The sequence below is a fragment of the Oryctolagus cuniculus genome, chromosome 4 (assembly GCF_964237555.1).
Source record: "Oryctolagus cuniculus chromosome 4, mOryCun1.1, whole genome shotgun sequence".
In the NCBI taxonomy this organism is placed as follows: domain Eukaryota; kingdom Metazoa; phylum Chordata; class Mammalia; order Lagomorpha; family Leporidae; genus Oryctolagus; species Oryctolagus cuniculus.
This window is the reverse complement of record NC_091435.1, coordinates 139,606,383-139,625,507: the sequence shown is the minus strand read 5'-3', so window position 1 is coordinate 139,625,507 and position 19,125 is coordinate 139,606,383. Positions and strand designations below refer to the sequence as shown.

Sequence of the window (19,125 nt, the reverse complement as noted above, 5' to 3'; positions counted from 1 at the left end):
ATTGTCAGTGCAGAAAAAAAGTGATGTTAGGAAAGTTATAATGCTAAAAGCTTCCCAAGTTCAGTGAAAGATTTAAAATCTATATATCTGAAAAGCTTGAAAAACCCCTACCAGAATATATCCAAAGGCTTACACACTCAGATACATCATAATTAAAATGCTAAAAACTGGGAGCTGGCGCTGTGAGTAACAGGTTAAGCCTTTGCTGCAACACCAGCATCCCATATGAAAAGACCATCATTTAATAATTCTTTTCTTTTCTTTTCTTTTATTTATTTATTTTTGACAGGCAGAGTGGACAGTGAGAGAGAGAGACAGAGAGAAAGGTCTTCCTTTGCCGTTGGTTCACCCTCCAATGGCCACCGCGGCCAGCGCACTGCGGCCAGCGCACCGCGCTGATCCGATGGCAGGAGCCAGGTACTTATCCTGGTCTCCCATGGGGTGCAGGGCCCAAGCACTTGAGCCATCCTCCACTGCACTCCCTGGCCACAGCAGAGAGCTGGCCTGGAAGACGGGCAACCGGGACAGAATTCGGCACCCTGACCAGAACTAGAACCCGGGGTGCCGGGCCTCAGGCGGAGGATTAGCCTAGTGAGCCGTGGCGCCGGCCATCATTTAATAATTCTAAAAGACAAGACCATCATTCAAGAATTCTATATCAAAATTCTATATCAAAATTCTACATCAAAATTCCAGTAGGATTTTTTTCTAGAAAGACAAAATGATTGTAAAATGCATATGGAAGGGAAAAAATATAAAATAGCAAAAATTAAAGAAGAATCATATTATTCATTTTCATTGTTTACTATAAAGCTACAAGAGCCAGAACAGTGTGCTACTGGCATAAAAACAGGAAAACAGATCACTGAACCAGAATACAGAGTTTACAGTTTACAAACAAACCTGCACAAACATAGACAATTGATTTTTGACAAAAAGACAAAAGCAATTTTATGAGGAAAAGATCGTTTTTTTAAAATAAACATATTGGAAAAATTGGCCATCCATAAGTGAACATATCAACTTTAACATAAACATAGCTTACACAAAGACTAACTTAAAATCAATCAAGATCTAAATGCAGAACACAAAACTGTAAAACACTAGAGAAAACATTTAAAACATGAGAACATTTTTCTGACTTGGGGTTAGGCAAAGAGTTCTTAGGTATGACACCAAAAGTAGAGTAGTATTCATAAAATAAAAAACCGGTAAGCTGGACTTCACAAAGTCAAAAACATTTCTCTGTGAAAGATACTCTTAAAGAAAGATAAATAGAGGCTAACAGAAAATATCTGCAAATCACATAAACCTAGAACAGTATGTAATGTTCAGAATAAATAAAGAAATCTCAAAACTCAACAGTTAAGGAAAAAACTCAATTAAGAAATGGCCAGGGCCGGCAGGCATAGTAGGCTAAGCCTCTGCCTGCAGCACCAGAATCCCAAATGGGCGCTGGTTTTTTGAGTCCCAGCTTTTCTGCTTCTGATCCAGCTCTCTGCTAATGGCCTGGGAAAGCAGCAGCAGATGGCCCAAGTGTTTGGGTCCTTGCACCTGCGTGGGAGACCCGGAAGAAGCTCCTGGCTCCAAGCTTCGGATCAGCTCAGCTCTGGCTGTTGTGGCCATTTGAGGAGTGAACCAGCAGATAAGAGACCTTTCTCTCTGTCTCTCCTTCTCTCTCTAACTCTACCCTTCAAATAAATAATGAAAATCTTAAAAAAAAAAAAAAAGAAAGAAAAAGAAAAAGAAATGGGCAAAAGACTTGAACAGACTTGAACAGACACTTCACTAAAGAAAATACATGGATGGTAAACATGTACATGAAGTATTCAACAGCATTAGCAATTAGGGAAATGTAAATCAAAGCCACAATAAGGGGCCAGAGCTGTGGCACAGCATGTTAAGCCACCATATGCAGTGCCGGCATCCCATATAGGCACCAATTCAAGATCCAGCTGCTCCACTTCCAATCCAGCTTTCTGCTATGGCCTGGGAAAGCCATAGAAGATGGCCCAAGCCCTTGGGCCCCTGCACCCACCTGGGAGACCCAGAAGAAGCTCCTGGCTCCTAGCTTCAGATCAGTGCATCTCTGGCCATTGTGGCCATCTGGGGAGTGAACCACCAACAGATGGAAGACCTCTCTTTCTCTATCTCTCCTTCCCTCTGTGTACCTCTGACTTTCAAATAAATAAATAAATCTTTAAAAAAAGAAAGCCACAATAAGTTGCCACTCATTTGTGGATAACTAAACTAACAAGTACTGATGAGGAGGTGGGACAACTATAACTTTGATACATTGCTGGTAAAGATGCAAAATGGTATAAACATTCAGGAAAAGTCTGGCAATTTCTTACTAAGGTAAATGTTCACTTCCCATACAACCCAAGAATCCTACTTTTGGGTATTTATCCTAGAGAAATGACAATCTATATTCCCATTAAAATCTGCACACAAATATTTATAACTGTGCTATCCATAACCACCAGAACTGAGAAAAAACCAAATGTTAAAAGAAGTAAATGAATATATACATCCATATAATAGACTCAGAAATAAAAAGGAATGAACTATGGATATATTCAACAAACATGAATGAGTCTCAAAGACATAATACTGAAAAAAGGTCTCAAAAGACTACTTATGATATGACACCACTTACATGACATCCTCAAAAACACAAAACCATATCATTGAGAACATGATCAGTGGTTACCAGAAGTTAGATATGGGGGTGGGAGGTATGATTACAAACAGCTGGCACAAGAGAGTTTTTTGGGTTACTCATACACATTTGCTAAAATTTATAGGCCAAAACCATACCCCCAAAAAAGTCCATTTTATTTTGTTAAATTAAAAAAAATTGACAAAAATCATGATTTCAAATTAAAACAATGGCTTGAACACATATATTTATTTCCAATTCTTCTCAAGACTTTACTAAAAGAAAAACATTAAGGGCCAGCAGTGTGGCGTGGTCGGTTAAGGCACCACCTGTGATGCCGGCATCCCATGTGAGCACTAGTTCAATTCCTAGTTGCTCTACTTCCCATCCAGCTCCCTGTTAATGGCCTGGGAAATAAGTAGAAGAAGGCCCAAATGTTTGGGCCCCTGCCACCCAGGTAGGAATCCCAGAATAAGCTCCTGGCTCCTGGATTCAGCCTGGCCCAGTACCAGGCATCGTGGCCACTTGGGGAATGAATCAGTGGATGAAAGATCTCTCTTTCTTCTCTCTGCATAACTCTTTCAAATAAATAAGTAAATCTAAAAAATGTTCAAAGGCACAAAGAAAAAGAGAAAGAGAGCAAACAGGATCAGACTAGATTTTTAACAAATGTCTTTGATATTAACAGTGAGTGCACAGGTGGTACACGGCTTAGAACAGGGAACAAAATGCCAGTACTTCAGTCCCTGCTTGGATTACACTATGCCTCTGCTCAACTCCTGGCCCCATTCACGCAGGGTCAAGCCATTACGCCATTAAAAAAATATAAAAAATATATATATAAGACCAGTCTCCTATTCTTCAGAAGGTGAGAACCCAGAGGGCAGGGAATGTGTCCTTTTTGTTCATTTGTCCTCTAGTGCCTAGGATTTCCTAGATTTTCCATTAAAAAGGCAAGATGTATGAACAAAAATGAAATATATGAGCAAACTCTCAGAGGGAAGAGATTCTAAGGTGGAACCTTGGAAATTAGAAGACCCTCTGAACACTGAAATTCAGCCAGCCGGGGCTGAATAGGGCAGATTCAGTCTTTCTGTGGATGGCCAATTCCTCTTTTCCTGCCAAACCACCACACCTCCCTAACCCGGTAGAACCTAGGAGATCCGCCCTCTGGAGGAGCTGAACCAGAGAAGTTCCACACTGGCAAATTTCAGATATAGCTGTGTTAGGGTAAGGCATGGTATTAAAAAAAAAAAAAAATGAACAGTTAATTAAGCAAGATCACAATGTAGGGGAAATCTCTCACATGTAAGAAATGGGTAAAGCTTAGAAAAAGGAAACTCTGAGGAAACAGTGGCAATGTGGGGAACATAAAGGTGACACAGGGTGACATGGAAAATAAATCTATTATTCCCCAGTGAGCTTATCAGAAACAAAGATGTAATGAAATCTATTCCCTTTCCATCAAATAACATCTATTAAGATTTTATGGCCGGCGCTGCAGCTCACTAGGCTAATCCTCCACCTAGTGGCACCAACACACCGGGTTCTAGTCCCAGTCAGGGTACTGGATTCTGTCCCGGTTGTCCCTCTTCCAGGCCAGCTCTCTGCTGTGGCCCAGAAGTGCAGTGGAGGATGGCCCAAGTGCTTGGGCCCTGCACCCGCATGGGAGACCAGGAGAAGCACCTGGCTCCTGCCATCGGATCAGCGCGGTGCGCCAGCTGCAGCGTGCTGGCCGCAGCGACCATTGGAGGGTGAACCAATGGCAAAAGGAAGACCTTTCTCTCTGTCTCTCTCTCACTGTCCACTCTGCCTGTCAAAAAAAAAAAAAAAAAAAAGATTTTATGACTCTGATGGTAATGCACCAACTATAACAAATACTTCCTTATCCCCAGAAATTCAATGTGGATACCACTGTTTTGGGCCTTTCAGACTTGACAGTGGTCCTTCCAGGTCACTTCCTCCCACTCCACCAACCTGGACAGCTCACAACATCCCATACAAGTTGACACAGTGAGACCTGTTCCTCTACACAGCACCAAAACAAAGCCAGATCAAGGATATTATCAAAGTCAAGAAAGAAGTGTCTTTTGTTGATTAAAAACAAAACGAGAATACTACCCACAGAGGGCACACAGTACTAAAGAGCACCCTGTTCCCTTGGAGGTGGACTCTGTCCTGTTCCTCCAACCAAGATGTTACTTTCTTTTATGGTTTCTCATATTGGCACGATGTTCTATTGGGGGGGGGGGGTGGTTGCCATAAATCTTCTCTCCTCTTAAACATGAAAAAGTGAACGCTATGGAAACAGAGCTGAAATCTTCTGAGACGCCTAGTACAAATCTCCAAATATAAAGGTTCATGCTTGGAATTCTCTGTCTCTCTCTCTCTAAAGATTATTTATTTGAAAGGCAGAGTAATAGAAAGGGAGGAACAAACCCAGAGATAGAAAGAGAGAGAGAGAGAATGAATCTTCCATCTACTGATTCACTGCCTAAATGACAACAGCCAGGGCTTGACCAGGCTGAAGCCAGGAACTCAGAACTCCACTGAGGTCTCCCATAAGGGTAGCAAAGGCCCAAGTACTTGAACCATCATCCTCTGCTTTCTCAGGCACATTAGCAGGGAGCTGGATGGGAAGCAGAGCACCCAGTAGAACTGGGGCTCTAATATAGGCTGCTGGCCAGTGAGCCACAGCTTAACCTGCACCACAAGGACGGCTCCCAGTTGCAATTTATAATAAAAGATCATAGGCCGGCGCTGCAGCTCAATAGGCTAATCCTCCGCCTGCGGCACCAGCACCCCGGGTTCTAGTCCCGGTTGGGGCGCCGGATTCTGTCCCGGTTGCTTCTCTTCCAGGCCAGCTCTCTGCTGTGGCCCGGGAGTGCAGTGGAGGATGGCCCAAGTGCTTGGGCCCTGCACCCCATGGGAGACCAGGAGAAGCACCTGGCTCTGGCTTCAGATCAGTGCGGTGCGCCAGCCACAGCACACCACTGGAGTGGCCATTGGTGGGTGAACCAACGGCCAAAGAAGACCTTTCTCTCTGTCTCTCTCTCTCACTGTCCACTCTGCCTGTCAAAAAAAAAAAAAAAAATCACAGACTATCTTCCTCTTGTTTCTAAAATACGATATATTAGACCGGCGCCGCGGCTCACTAGGCTAATCCTCTGCCTTGCGGCGCCGGTACACCGGGTTCTAGTCCCGGTCGGGCTGCTGGATTCTGTCCTGGTTACCCCTCTTCCAGGCCAGCTCTCTGCTGTGGCCCGGGAGTGCAGTGGAGGATGGCCCAAGTACTTGGGCCCTGCACCCCATGGGAGACCAGGATAAGTACCTGGCTCCTGGCTTCGGATCAGCGCGGTGCGCCGGCCGCAGCGCGCTGGCCACGGCGGCCATTGGAGGGTGAACCAACGGCAAAGGAAGACCTTTCTCTCTGTCTCTCTCTCTCTCACTGTCCACTCTGCCTGTCAAAAAAAAAAAAGTATGATATATTTTCTGTTTTTCATTTTCTCTCTCTTTTGAAGCTGTGTATTTGGCAATATCAGTTAAATCCTTCATGGGAGGTTTTACATTTCTATTATGGTGTTCCTTTCATCAAACATTGGCAAAGGTTTACTTTCACTTGAGAAAAAAAAAAGACAAATTCTGTGTCCAGGTCATAGAATCCCACAAAGTAAACTGAATTCCTAATTCCTGAACGGCAATTCAATATTCTGCACCCATGAGGTTAATACACCAGGTGTTAAGTAGCAATGTAGACCAACAAGACCTTATTCCCAGAGAACTCAAGCTATCTGGATTAAAGGATCAGTTGATGCTTTTTAAATTTAATTTCTATTCATTGTGGGTCAATTTTAAAAATAAATTTCTAAAAGATTTTCCAGAAAGAATGACAAGATGCCAACTATTTTGCTGTTAGAGACATTAGGTATGAAACTGCTCTGCTAAATTGCTACACAAATTTCTAGACAATTAGTTTTATTTCTGTCAACCCCAGTAGTCCCAGAACCACACCTTAGGAAGTTCTGTTGTAAACTTCCACCACAGTTCAAGAGGCATTGCTATACATTCTTTAATCTGAGACAGTGCTTCATCCTTGGAAGGCCAGAATTTTCTATTTGTTCCTGCCACTCATGGGTATCTTGCTTCATGTTTGAGATTCTTAGCTTCATTTCTAAAAAACTAAGGGTTCACTCCAAATTATATAGCAACTGTGAAATTCTGTACTTTCTAATAATTTATTTCACATTTTGGTCCCAAATATTTCAATTTCTTCTATTTAAAAAAAAAATCCTGGCCAGCGCCGCGGCTCACTAGGCTAATCTGCCTGCGGCGCTGGCACACCAGGTTCTAGTCCTGGTTGGGGCGCCGGATTCTGTCCCGGTTGCCCCTCTTCCAGGCCAGCTCTCTGCTGTGGCCCGGGAGTGCAGTGGAGGATGGCCCAAGTGCTTGGGCCCTGCACCCCATGGGAGACCAGGAGAAGCACCTGGCTCCTGGCTTCGGATCAGTGAGGTGCGCCGGCCACAGCGTGCTGCCGGCGTGGCCACTGGGAGGTGAACCAATGGAAAAGGAAGACCTTTCTCTGTCTCTCTGTCTCTCTCTCACTATCCACTCTGTCTGTCAAAAAAAATTTTTTTAATTAAAAAAAAATTCCTGAGGTGGGCATTGTGGCATAGCGGGTAAAGCCACCACCTGTGATGCCAGCATCCCATATGGGTGTCAGTTCAAGAGCTGGTTGCTCCACTTCCAATCTAGCTTCCTGCTTATGTGCCTGGGAAAGCATCAGAGGATGGCCCAAGTGCTTGGGCCCCTGCACCCTTGTGGGAGACCAAGAAGATCCTGGCTCCTGGCTTGGAATCAGCCCAGCTTCGGCCATTGCAGCCATTTGGGGAGTGAATCAGCCACAGATTTCTCTCTCTCCTTCCTCTTTCTCTCTATAACTCTGTCTTCCACATATATAAATAAATCTCTAAAAAATAAATCCCTAAAACAAAAGTACTTTGTGTCTGGAACTGTAAGGGAGATGGTAAAAAGTATCCTTGTGTTTGTGATAAGACTTGCAAAAAGATAAGGAGGGACAGATGTTTGGAGAAGCAGTTAAGACAAAGTTAGGATGTCTGCATGCCACAATAGAGTGCCTGGGATCCAATCCCGACTCCCCCTAAAGATGCCAGTTTCCAGCTAAAGTGTGCCCTGGGAAGCAACAGGTGATGTCTCAAGTAAGGAGTATGCAAGGTAGGGATGGAGAAAGAAGAAAGAAAAAGCAGATAAGATGCACACCATCAGCAGTGTCTGCCTGTCTCGGTGCTTTGAGGCTGGGGGTGGGGAGAGGGTGTGGGGGCAGTGTTCCTGCACAGCTAATCAGGGAAGGGGCGGGCGAGCTGCTGCAGTCTCCACTCACTGTCCTGGCCGCAATCCTGAATGGAAGCTTAGTGTTGACAAATGCTCAAAGCAGTCACTACTTGTACTCCAGCTGGACTTATTCCTGGGATGAGAAAGATCTCCGTGAGGGTGGAAAAAGGCTGCTGGAAATGGTACCTGATGGCTCCTGTCCTCCCTAACACTCCTAACTTAAAAAGATGTTGTGTTGGAAAGAAGAAAAAAAGAGTGGCAGATCCAAAAAGTGTGATTTGCCAATAAGCATTATTCCAATAACACATCATTAAAATAAGAACAAAGAATACCAACTGGCTGGCTGCTGACCAACTTTATCAACAGTTCCAGGCTTTACTAGCAACAACCAACCAAGACTGGTAGGTTTCTCAAAGCAGGAGATATCGACGGGAATTCTCAATGACCACACAGTCCCTACCTCTGATACGCAAGGGGGTCAGCAGGTTGGGTGAACAATCAGTAGTCAGTAATGGTGACCACTGAAGGATAAACAAATTTAAATTATATCAAGACTTGAGCAATGAAAATGTACGTAAAGACGGACTTGGAGGTCTATCAAGGAAATGCAGAAAAAATTCAAGCAAATCACAAACCGCCCTCGGGCTGCAAACGCGCTGCTTGCCCAGTTCTGCCCCGCCAATCACTTCAGTCCCACCCGGGTAAGGACGGGAGGCGAATCCCCCAGGTGACAGGAAGCGAGCGGGCGGTCCCGGGCCCCACGCCGGGCCCCTCGCGCCTCAGCCTGGCTGGAAGGGCGTGCGGGGTTCAGTCCAGCCCGGGGAGGGAGGGCGGGGATCCAAGGACCGAGGGCCCTCCGATGCGGCAGGTGGACGCGTGCAGACCGAGTGAGGCAGACCCGCCGGCTCGCCGCCCGCAGCCCCCATCCCGGGTGCTCCGCGAGCCCCAGGCCCGCGCCCCGACGCCCGCTGCCGGGTCACCTTCTGAGTGCTCGAGCCGCGGATCCGCGCCGCCCGGTCATAGACGTGGCAGCGAATCACAGAGCTGCCCACGTCCAGCCCCAGCACGAAGCCAGCGCGCGGCGCGTCGGGCGCGCTCTGCTCCGGGCCGCCGGGCAGCCCAGACATCCTGATCCTGCACGTCGCTCCGCCGCCGCCGCCGCCGCCGCCTCCCCCGAGCCGGCGCGCTATGAGCGGCCGCACCTCAGGGGCCGAGCGCGCCCTGCCGGGCCGCCGCCCCCGGCCCGCCCCCGACCGCGAGATCCGCGGGCGGCCCCGCCCCTCCGCGGGCCCCGCCTGGCGCCGTGACGTCACGGCCGCGCGCCCGGGGCTGCGTGGGCGGGCGCAGGGCAGAGGGGTGTGGTCGCAGCCTTGAGTCAGAATTCTCTCTGCCTTCCGTGCTGCCCGCGTGGGCTGAGCTGGGCGCTGCCTTAGCCCTTATAATTCTTTCTCTAGTAACTCCTAACACCTTGAAGCCGCCTCTAGTACTAGGAAAAGGAAAGTGACTTCAAACTCGAGGTCCGGCCGAAAGTGTTTATTAATAAACTGCGGGGTCCACCAAGACTTCTCTGAAGACGTGGGAGCGTTTGAACGAATCTCACGCGTCAATAAATACATGGTACACGAAAGACGAGTACGACGCATGGTGCAGGCGGCCCGAGCGCTGGCCGGAGAGGACGGAGGGCCCTGAGGCGCTGGGTGGACACTCACGTCCCGCCCGGGCTCGGTGCAGACGCCCTGCACCTGCCTTCCGCGGGCAGTGGCCGGGTGGTGCAGCCTGCTCCGCCCGCCCTCCATTGCAGCGTCACCTGGGAGTACCTAGGTTTGTCAGAGTGGGATGCATATGTGCTTTCTGTGAAGGTGTGTAACAGTGCAGAGTGATCTCCCGAGAACGGGGGCAGGCTTTGCGGTGCAGCCAGTTAAGCTGCGATGGTGCAGGCATCCCATATCGAAGCCCAGGTTCAATCCGTGGAGCCCCACTTCAGATCCAGCCCCCTACTGAAGCACCTGGAAAAGCACCAGAGGAAGATGGCCCAAGGGCTGGGGGCCCTGCACCCACTTGGGAGACCTGGGTGGAGTGTTTGGCTTCTGGCTTTCTTGTGGCTTTTTGGGGGAGTGAACCAGTTGATGTAAGATTCTCTGCCACTCTGCTTTTCAAATAAATACATCTTTGAGGGTCGGCGCTGTGGCGCAACGGGTTAACGCCCTGGCCTGAAGCGCCGATGTCCCATATGGGTGCCTGTTCGAGACCTGGCTACTCCACTTCCGATCCAGCTGTCTGCTGTGGCCTGGGAGGGCAGTGGAGGATGGCCCAAGTCCTTGGGCCCCTGCACCTTCATGGGAGACCTGGAAGAAGCTCCTGACTCCTGGTTTCGGATCTGCACAGTTCTGGCCATTGCAGCCAATTGGGGAGTGAACCATCAGATGGAAGACCCCTCTCTCTGCCTCTCCTCTCTCTGTGTAACTCTGACTTTCAAATAAATAAAAAAATCTTTTAAAACAAATAATTAAATACATCTTTTAAAAAAAAAGTATCATAAGCCAGTCATTCTGTTGGTCAGGGTGTCCTTGTAACCAACTTGCTTTTTACCAGTTTAACCAGATTGGCGTTTTGGCCTTATAACTTGAAGCTTTATACCCTGTCCTGTAGTACCGATTTGTTCTAAATGGCTTCAGGTCTACTGTTACCAGCACTAACCATTTTGTTCAGGAGTGTGTATGTGTGTGAGAGAGAATTCTCAGTATTGTAATTTGAAATACAGACTAATGAGTCCTGCCCTAGTCAGGGTTCTCCAGATAAATAGAACCAATAAGGCAGAGAAAGAAGGTTTATTTTAAGAAAGTGATTCACGCCATGGTGGGGCCCAGCAAGTCCTGGAAGTCTAAAGGACAGGCTGGCGAGCTGGAAATTCAGGCAGATTGTGATGACGCCCGGTGAGAATTCTTTCTTTGGAAATCTCAGTGCTTGCTCTTAAGGCTTTCAACTGAATGAATGAGGCTTACCCACATTAGGAAAGGTAATTTGCTTTCCTCAATGACCATTGATTTAAGTGTTTTTTAAAAAAGATTTATTTATTTGAAAGAGTTAATGAGAGAGAAGGAGAGACAGAGCGATCGTTCATCCACGGTTCACTCCCCACATAGCTGAAATGGCTGGGGCTGGGCCAGGCCACAGCCAGGAGCTTCTTTCAGGTCTCCCACCTGTGTTGCAGGGGCCCTTGGACTTTAGCAGGGAGCTGGATTGGAAATGGAGCAGCTGGGACTCAAACTGGGCACCCATGTGGGATGCTGGTGCTGCAGGCAGTGGGTTAACCTGCCCACGGGGGTGGGGGGGCTGATTTAAATGCTAATCACACCTAAACAAGCACCTTCATGGCAAAGACTGAGCAACCATGTAGTGTCCAAATAGCCTAAAATAGTTAACACCCAAGATTAATTGCCACAGTTCCCCATTCACAACAGAGAAAACTTTTGCCCTTGTATAGTCTGAAGTTGACATTTAGCATATTTCTCAAAATGATATTTATTGAGTTTCTTGAGCTATGACATTTCATGTTCATTTTTTAGGGATGATCCCTGATTTTTTTTTCCATATTTATGTATTTGAAAGGCATAGTTAGAGACAGAGGCAAAGGGGGAGAGAGAAAAGTCTCCCATCAATATTCAATATTAATACCTACAAAATGAACATAGGGGTTGGTTCTGTGGCATAGTGAGTAAAACCACTGCCTTTAGTGCAGGTATCCCATATGGGTGCTGGTTCAAGTCACAGCTTCTCCACTTCAGATCCAGCTCTCTGCTATGGCCTGGAAAAGCAGTGGAAGATGACCCAAGTTCTTGGGCCCCTGCACCCATGTGGGAGAACCAAAAGAAACTCCTGGCTCCTGGCTTTGGGTCAGCCCCGCTCTGGCCATTGCAGCCATTTGTGGAGTTAGCTAACGAATGGAAGATTCTCTGTTTCTCCTATCTCTGTAACTCTGATTTTCAAATAAATAAACCAATCTTCTTTAAAAAAAAAAATCACTTGGTCAGGTGTTTCTTAAACCATTTCAGTATCTTGAAAAACTCTTGAGACCATGATGAATGCTATCTTCCAAGGAAGATGCTTTCTGCTTGCAAAAGTTTGCAGGTAACTTGCTGGGTGTAGGGTAAACTAAATATGAAGATCTCAGACAAAAAGTTCAGAGCTGATTCCTCTTAAGGGGACTGACTGCTGCTCCTGAGGAAGGGCCTGGGAGAGAGAAAGAAATGCTGTATTCCTTCCATATTCATTGCTCTCTGCTAGCACCCCTCACCCCGCTCTGCCCTTAGGGGAAGAAATATATGGGCTGCAGGGCCCACAAACACTCCTTTCCTAGTGCGTCAGTTCAGTTCATTGTTCTTGACTCAGAGACTACTGCTATTGTGAGCGTTTTCACCTTGTGACCCTGACCTTCATCTTGGACCGGCTGCTTGTGTTCCTCAGATTTTGGCCTTGGCTGCTCTCCCAGGCTCTTTCCCCACCACTGTTGCTTCTTTATCTTCTTAGAGCAGGCCCAGGATTGCAACTCGGTGTACCAGCTTCCCACCCTCTCAGGAAGACTGGATACAGCTCTTGAGTTGCCGAATCAAAAGGTATGTGATAGTCACCATTCCCTGTCACATGCCAAAGGGAAATGAATGGTAGTTCAGGTCTGAGACCTATCCCTTCTATAGAGACCAACTGTCCCAGGTTTCCCATGATTGGGGAGTTTTTTGGAACCCAGGACTTTGAATGCTAAAACCAGGACAGTGCAAACCAGAACAACAGGTCATCCTACTCCTTTAAGAAGTCTCAAGGACAGCAGTGCCCCATCAGGTGCTCCTGGCAATGTCTTGGACCTAATCTTTGTCCCAGCATTCTCTTCACTACTCTTCCGAGGTTCTTGGGGCCTGCAGGTGACTTCCTTTGGGAACTCTGGCCACATCATGTTGAGGTGTAGGTTGCTGCAGTTCAGTAGTGAGCACCTTGAGGGCAAAGATAGGCCTTGGTCTTGTTTTTCCTCTATGCCACAGAAAGTAGGCAAGAAAAGACTGAATGAACAAATGCATTATTGTGTGCAAGTCCCTACCAGACCTCATTGCCTGCTTCACTTGGTCACAAGACACAGAGGCCCTGAGCCTTATCTTTTGCCCTGTGCTAATCTGGCCAGGCCATCGTATGATGAAGACTGTCTGGCCTGTATGTGAGGCCTGGAGTTGGGCTGGCTGCCCTGGATAACCACATGAACAACAAGCCGTCTTTCTCTTAACCCTTGATCTATGAGCCCAACCTATTTTAGGATGATTTTCTGCCTCAGTTTCCTGACTTGACTGTGTCTGGAGCCTTAGCCTGAACCCCTCTGTGGGACCAAGGTAGACGTGCCATGAAGGGAATGAAGCTTGCCCTTCGGCCCCTCACTTGCATGGCCCTACCAAGCCCTTCAGGAGAGCCCTAGCCAATGCTGCACTCTATGACTTACACCATTTACATTTCTGTGTTTGTTTTCCCAGAGTGAACCCATACATTGTACACATTTTAGGTCTCACAACACCTCCATCCTCCTCATCCCCTGAAATGGTCTTCAGAAATTCCTTCCTTCCTAAGACCTGAACTCTGTCTTCTGAGTTCCACTCGGGGGTCCAGAATGCTGCCATGGTATTTCCTGATTCCTGCTAGAGCCCCCCGATTCTGCCATCAGCTGAGACTGAGTCTGTCTTCCCTGGTCAACTCTGTGAGAGTGACAGTTTTATCAGTGGCTTCTCTCCTTGGGACCTGCCCCATCGGCTGGCTGCTTCCTAATGCTCTAGCCCTGCTCCTTCCTCACCACTGCTCCGCTGAAGTCCCAGCCTGCCTGGCTGTTGAACCCATTCACTCCCTGGAGCAGCTGAGTCAGAAAGAATGAGAACGAAGAGCTTCAAATGCTCAGGCCTGATGTCCACTGAGGTCTGGAAGTAAAAGAGAACTTTTAGACAAAAATCAAAGCGAGAACTGAGGAGTGAGGGGTAGGCTCAAGATACAGGAAAACCCTGACTAGAGGAAGTTTTTTCATAGAACTTTGTTTCAGGCTTCCCTAGCAGGCAAGGCACAAAAGGAAATACGAATCTCTTTCTGCCCTCACGGGAAGAAGTATGTGAGCTACAGGGGACAGGGCCCCAAGGCTTCCGAAGGCCCCTTTGCTTGTGGGTCAGGTTGGTTGGTTCTCGATCCAGAGGCTACTGCTGCTGTGAGCTTCATCACATGGTGGCCTTGACCGTCATCTGGACTGGCTGCTGCTTCCCCTCAGATTCTGGGTGTGGCTGCCCTCAGTGGCTCTTTCCCCACTGCTGTCACCCCTTACACTTTGTACTCTTACAGTGGGCCCAGGATTATAGCTCTCTGTGCTGGCCTCCTACTCTCTCAAGAAAGTTGGGCACAGTTCCTGGGCTGGATCAGAAAGTATGTGAAGGTCACTGTTCTATCAGGAAGAAGTCATGTGAGTGTGGGCTGTGCCAGTTGCTGCAACTGTGCTGACATATACAACCCCTAGTGTTCTCACTCTTTTTTTTTTTTTTTGTAAGATTACTTATTTATTTATTTATTTGAGAGGTAGAGTTACAGACAGTGAGAGGGAGAGACAGAGAGAAAGGTCTTCCTTCTGTTGGTTCACCCCCCAAATAGCCACTATGGCAGGCACGCTGCGCCAATCCGAAGCCAGGAGCCAGGTGCTTCTCCTGGTCTCCCATGTGGGTGCAGGGCTCAAGCACTTGGGCCATCCTCCATTGCACTCCTGGGCCACAGCAGAGAGCTGGCCTGGAAGAGGAGCAGCCAGGACTAGAACTGGCGCCCATATGGGATGCTGGTGCCGCAGTCGGAGGATTAACCTACTACACCACAGCGCCGGCCCCAGTGTTCTCTTATTGTTATCCACAGAACCCAGAGGTGGATTTCTGTTGTTCCAGTAAGGATTAACCCCTTGCAGTGTGCACAGCCAAGAACCTGAAGGAAGCGGAATTCTTCCCCCTGGACCGCAGTTCTTTAGAGGGCTGGAAACCCCTTGATTCCAAAGGTAAACATGAACATATTATGCCTTCCAGATGTTTATACAAACCTAACAGCATGGACACCATCCTGTCCTAGGCTGGCTTCTTCAGCCTCCCGTATTAGTGCTGGGTTAGCACTGCCTAACCCTGGGGGAAACCAGGGAACGGTGGCCTCTTTATGGCCAAACTTCAGGGAGACTTAGAAATGATGATCACTGAAGGGCCTGCGTGGTGGCACTGGGGTGAACCTGCTGCTTGCCACCAGAGCTCCAGTTCAAGTCCTGGCTCTTCCACTTCTGATCCAGCTAATGTGCCTGGAAAGCAGCAGATGGTGGCCCCAGTGTTTGGGCCCCTGCCACCCAAATGGGAGCCCCGGATGGAGTTCCTGACTTCTGGTTGCAGCTTGGCACAGCCCTGGCTGTTGCAGCTGCTTGTGGATTGAATCAGTAGAAGAGAATCAGTAGAGAATCTTTCTCCTCTTCCCTCTGTGTTTCTGCCTTCCAAATAAATAAACCAGCAAACAAATCTTTTTTTTTTTTTTTAAATGAAAGCAAGGATTACCATTGAATGGAAGGGAACCAAGTCAGGGTGCCACGCCTGTCGCTCATGTCTGCCCATCCTCATGCCCTGAAGAAACATGCAGAGTCAGAAACTTGAGCAGGCTGGTTCCTCTACCTCTTAAATTCCCCCTCCTGAAGTGTATTAGGTGGCAGGAAATCTCACTCACTCGCTCACTCACTCAGCTGCCTATGTTGTAGGAAGGAGGGAGTAGCATGTCCACCCACTTGTTAGCCTGCTTTTATGTTAATGAGCACCCAGAGCCTGGGAAGTCCTAAAGATAGGCTGTTGCTTAAGAGGAATAGCCAACCTCCCTGCTCCTCTCAATCCTGGTGTTTCACTTGTCAACCCAAGTGACCATCAGAAAGAGATTCTTCCAAAGAATGGTCCCATTTGCTTAGGAACAGCAGGGCTTTTATGATGGGAATACACAAGCCGAGGTAAGCTATGATCATATTCTAAGGGGTAACGGGGCGTTTTTAAAGGCAGATATGAAGAGTATTGTGTAAAATGCCCTAAAACAGTACTCCTTGGCCACAAAGATTAATAATAAAGCTGAGCCAGTCTGAGGTTGAACACACCATTGGTGGGCAAATGTTTTTGCAGAAAAGATGTATTTATTTATTTGAAAGGCAGAGTTACAGAGAGAGGGAGAGACGCAGAGAGCGAGGTCTTCCATCCACTGCTTCCTTTCCCCAGATGGCCATAGCAGTTGGAACTGGGCTGGCCTGAAGCCAGGAGCTTCTTCCCAGTCTTCCTCATGGGTGAAGGAGCCCAAGCACCTGGGCTGGCCTAGGCTGCTTTCCTAGGCCATTAGCAGGAAGCTGGATCAGAAATGGAGTAGCCAGGACTTGAACCGCAGCCCATGTGGGATGCTGGTAGCACAGGCAGCATCTTTACCCGCTATGCTACAACGCCAGCCCCAGAAGTATTTTTGTTTAAGGTTACAATTGCCTTTGTGCAAAGATGTGGTTCTGTTGGAGTCCTTTGTGGTTGTTAGCACCAGGCAACCACACAGGAGAATGTTTCCTTCATAACCTCCTGGTTACATAAATCGTGGTTTATTTATTTTTTCATTATCGTCAACATAAGCAACTCCAGCTTTACTCTTTTGCCAGTGTTTGCGCACTCATGGTCAGAAGATTTCTTTTCAACTAAGGACATTGTGAAAATCTTGTCTGAATTTTATTTGGGTGGAGGAAAGAAAATTTTGACTATGTCTAGGCAATTAAAAATCCAAAAGAAAGAGTGATAATACAGAAGAGATTAAAAAAAAAAAAGCCACATTACTGGATTCAAAGTAAGTTTTCAGTCATAAAGGTTCCTGGCTCAGCCTTTTGCCTGAGTGAACAGGAAGGGCTGCTCGCCCACACACTGCTTAGCCTCTGCTGACATCACTGTCTTCCCAAGTGCCACAAGGTTCCTCTGCTTTGAAAGTCACATTTACTGAGATATACGGTTTGTGGGTTTTGACAGATGTCCACAGCTGTGAACCTAGCACCCTCATCAAGCTAGAGAATATTTCCGTCACCCCAAAAGCTCCCGTTTCCTCGTTACTCCAAAATCTTTATAATGAGCATAAGGTGATGCCATCTGCATATATAACTCAGAATTCTTACACTTAGCAGATTGAGCTCAGTCATTCTAGAAACTTCCATTTCCACACTGACTTTAAATTGGACTCCAAATCCTGATGACACAGGAGCAAGCTGTGTGGCCCTGGAGGCTTTCACTTCAATGACACACACACATAAAACTAAGTACCATGAACTGTTTCATATTATTGTTGGCAATGGGGACCTCTAGTAGGCAGGTTTACAGTTCATTCTGGCATGTAAAAAAGACCTGCCTCAAAATAAATTGAGTAAGACTATTTCTCAAATTGTAGCTCAAAACTATAATGTTTTATTACTATAAAGGAGATTAGAACTTTGAATAAAGCTCAAATTAATTCAAAACGCAAAAGAAAGTAGAAATGAGAATACAGAAACAATGAACACTGGACTTTAGCTGAAAAATAATTCTTCAAAAGAGTTAATTCTCATCATTCAAGGTAGCTGTGCTGCATACAGTCACTATTGACACTGCATTAGCAAATATTGAACCACTTCTCAAGAGGAAGTACAGGAGTTTGGTTCCTGCAAGTGTTTGATTATATTTTTGTCAATTAATACATAACCCTTTTTTATGTTTCCATTTAAAGACACCTGACTGAATATGCACTGTTGATTCATTAACATTTAACCCACAGCCACCGGTGCTCTAACTTAAGTCTCAACAAAGCTGATCTAGCGCATGCATTTCCTCCCCCTAGACAGCCTTCTTATGCTAACAAGCATCCGTGAGCATTTCAGGTCTGCACTTGGGGGCCAGTTTAAACAGCAAAACTGCAGAAAAATGCAAAAAACATAGTTCTAAATAGACAATAGAAGGGACATCCATTTTTAGTGTGAGAGCTGAGGCAAGGAGGCTGAGAGTCGCATTGGTTGAGCTCAGCCAGGAATATGCATGTCCAGTGACTCAAATCGTTCGCTGCTCTACACATGTCTACAAATGACCATGAAAGCACTGCAAGTGGTTTTTAAGTGAAATGCTACACTACAACTATTGATTTGGGCATTACAAATAAATTTTGGCAAGTAGACCGATTCACAAATGTGATAATTAATAATGAGCATCACCTATACTGACATTTTCTCTTTTTTAAAATTTTTTTATTTAATGAATGCATTTTTACATAGATACAACTTTAGGAATACAGGGGTCCTTTCCCCATATTCCTCCCCGCCAGCTCCCATCCCACCTCCCATTCCCTCTCCCATCTCCTTCTTCATTATGGTTCATTTTTAGTAGGACTTTACATACAGAGGACCAACTCTATGCTAATCATAGACTTCAACAATTTGCACCACACCCACACACATCGTATAGAGTACAGTTTGGGAGGAGAATTTGCAGTCGATTCTCATAGTACAATTCATTAGGGACAGAGGTCCTATATGGGGAGCAAGTGCACAGTGACTTCTGTTGTTCCTTTAACAATTAACACTCTTATTTATGATGTCAGTGATCATCTGAGGCTCTTGCCCTGGGCTGCCAAGGCTATGGAAGCCTTTTGTGACCATAGACTCCATTGGTATTTGGACACCGCCATAAGCAAAGTGGATGTTCTCTCCTCCCTTCAGAGAAGAGTGTCTCCTTCTTTGATGACCCTTCCTTTCCTCTGTGCTTTCACAAAGATCCTCCGTGTAGGATATTTTTTTGTCACAGAGTCTTGTCTTTCCATGACTGAAAGGCTCTCGCAGGCCTTTCAGCCTAACCATATACTGATATTTTCATTTTTAACATTTGAGAATTCTGTAATCATTACGTAAATACCCCCTTCCTTCCTTTTTTTTTTTTTTTTCTTTTAAGAAGACTTATTTATTTGTTTGAAAGTCAGAATCACAGAGAGGGAGAGACAGAGAGAGAGAGAGAGATATCTTCCATATACTGTTTCACTCCTCATATGGCCGCAATGGCCAGGACTGAGCCAAG

General features: G+C 46.6%; 1 protein-coding gene across 3 annotated transcripts in view; it reads right to left on the bottom strand.

Moving 5' to 3' along the window:
- The window catches only part of GK5 (glycerol kinase 5), a 93,441-nt gene extending 84,185 nt beyond the window's left edge, over positions 1-9,256 (bottom strand). The window contains exon 1 of one of the 3 annotated variants that reach the window (XM_051859010.2): positions 8,992-9,256. In XM_051859010.2, coding sequence (XP_051714970.2) covers positions 8,992-9,138 — 147 coding nt within the window. In that variant the 5' untranslated portion in view covers positions 9,139-9,256. The remainder of the gene's footprint in view (positions 1-8,991) is intronic. The other 2 variants (XM_017346816.3, XM_008266275.4) reach the window with 2 other exon arrangements.
- Positions 9,257-19,125: the final 9,869 nt, after the last annotated feature.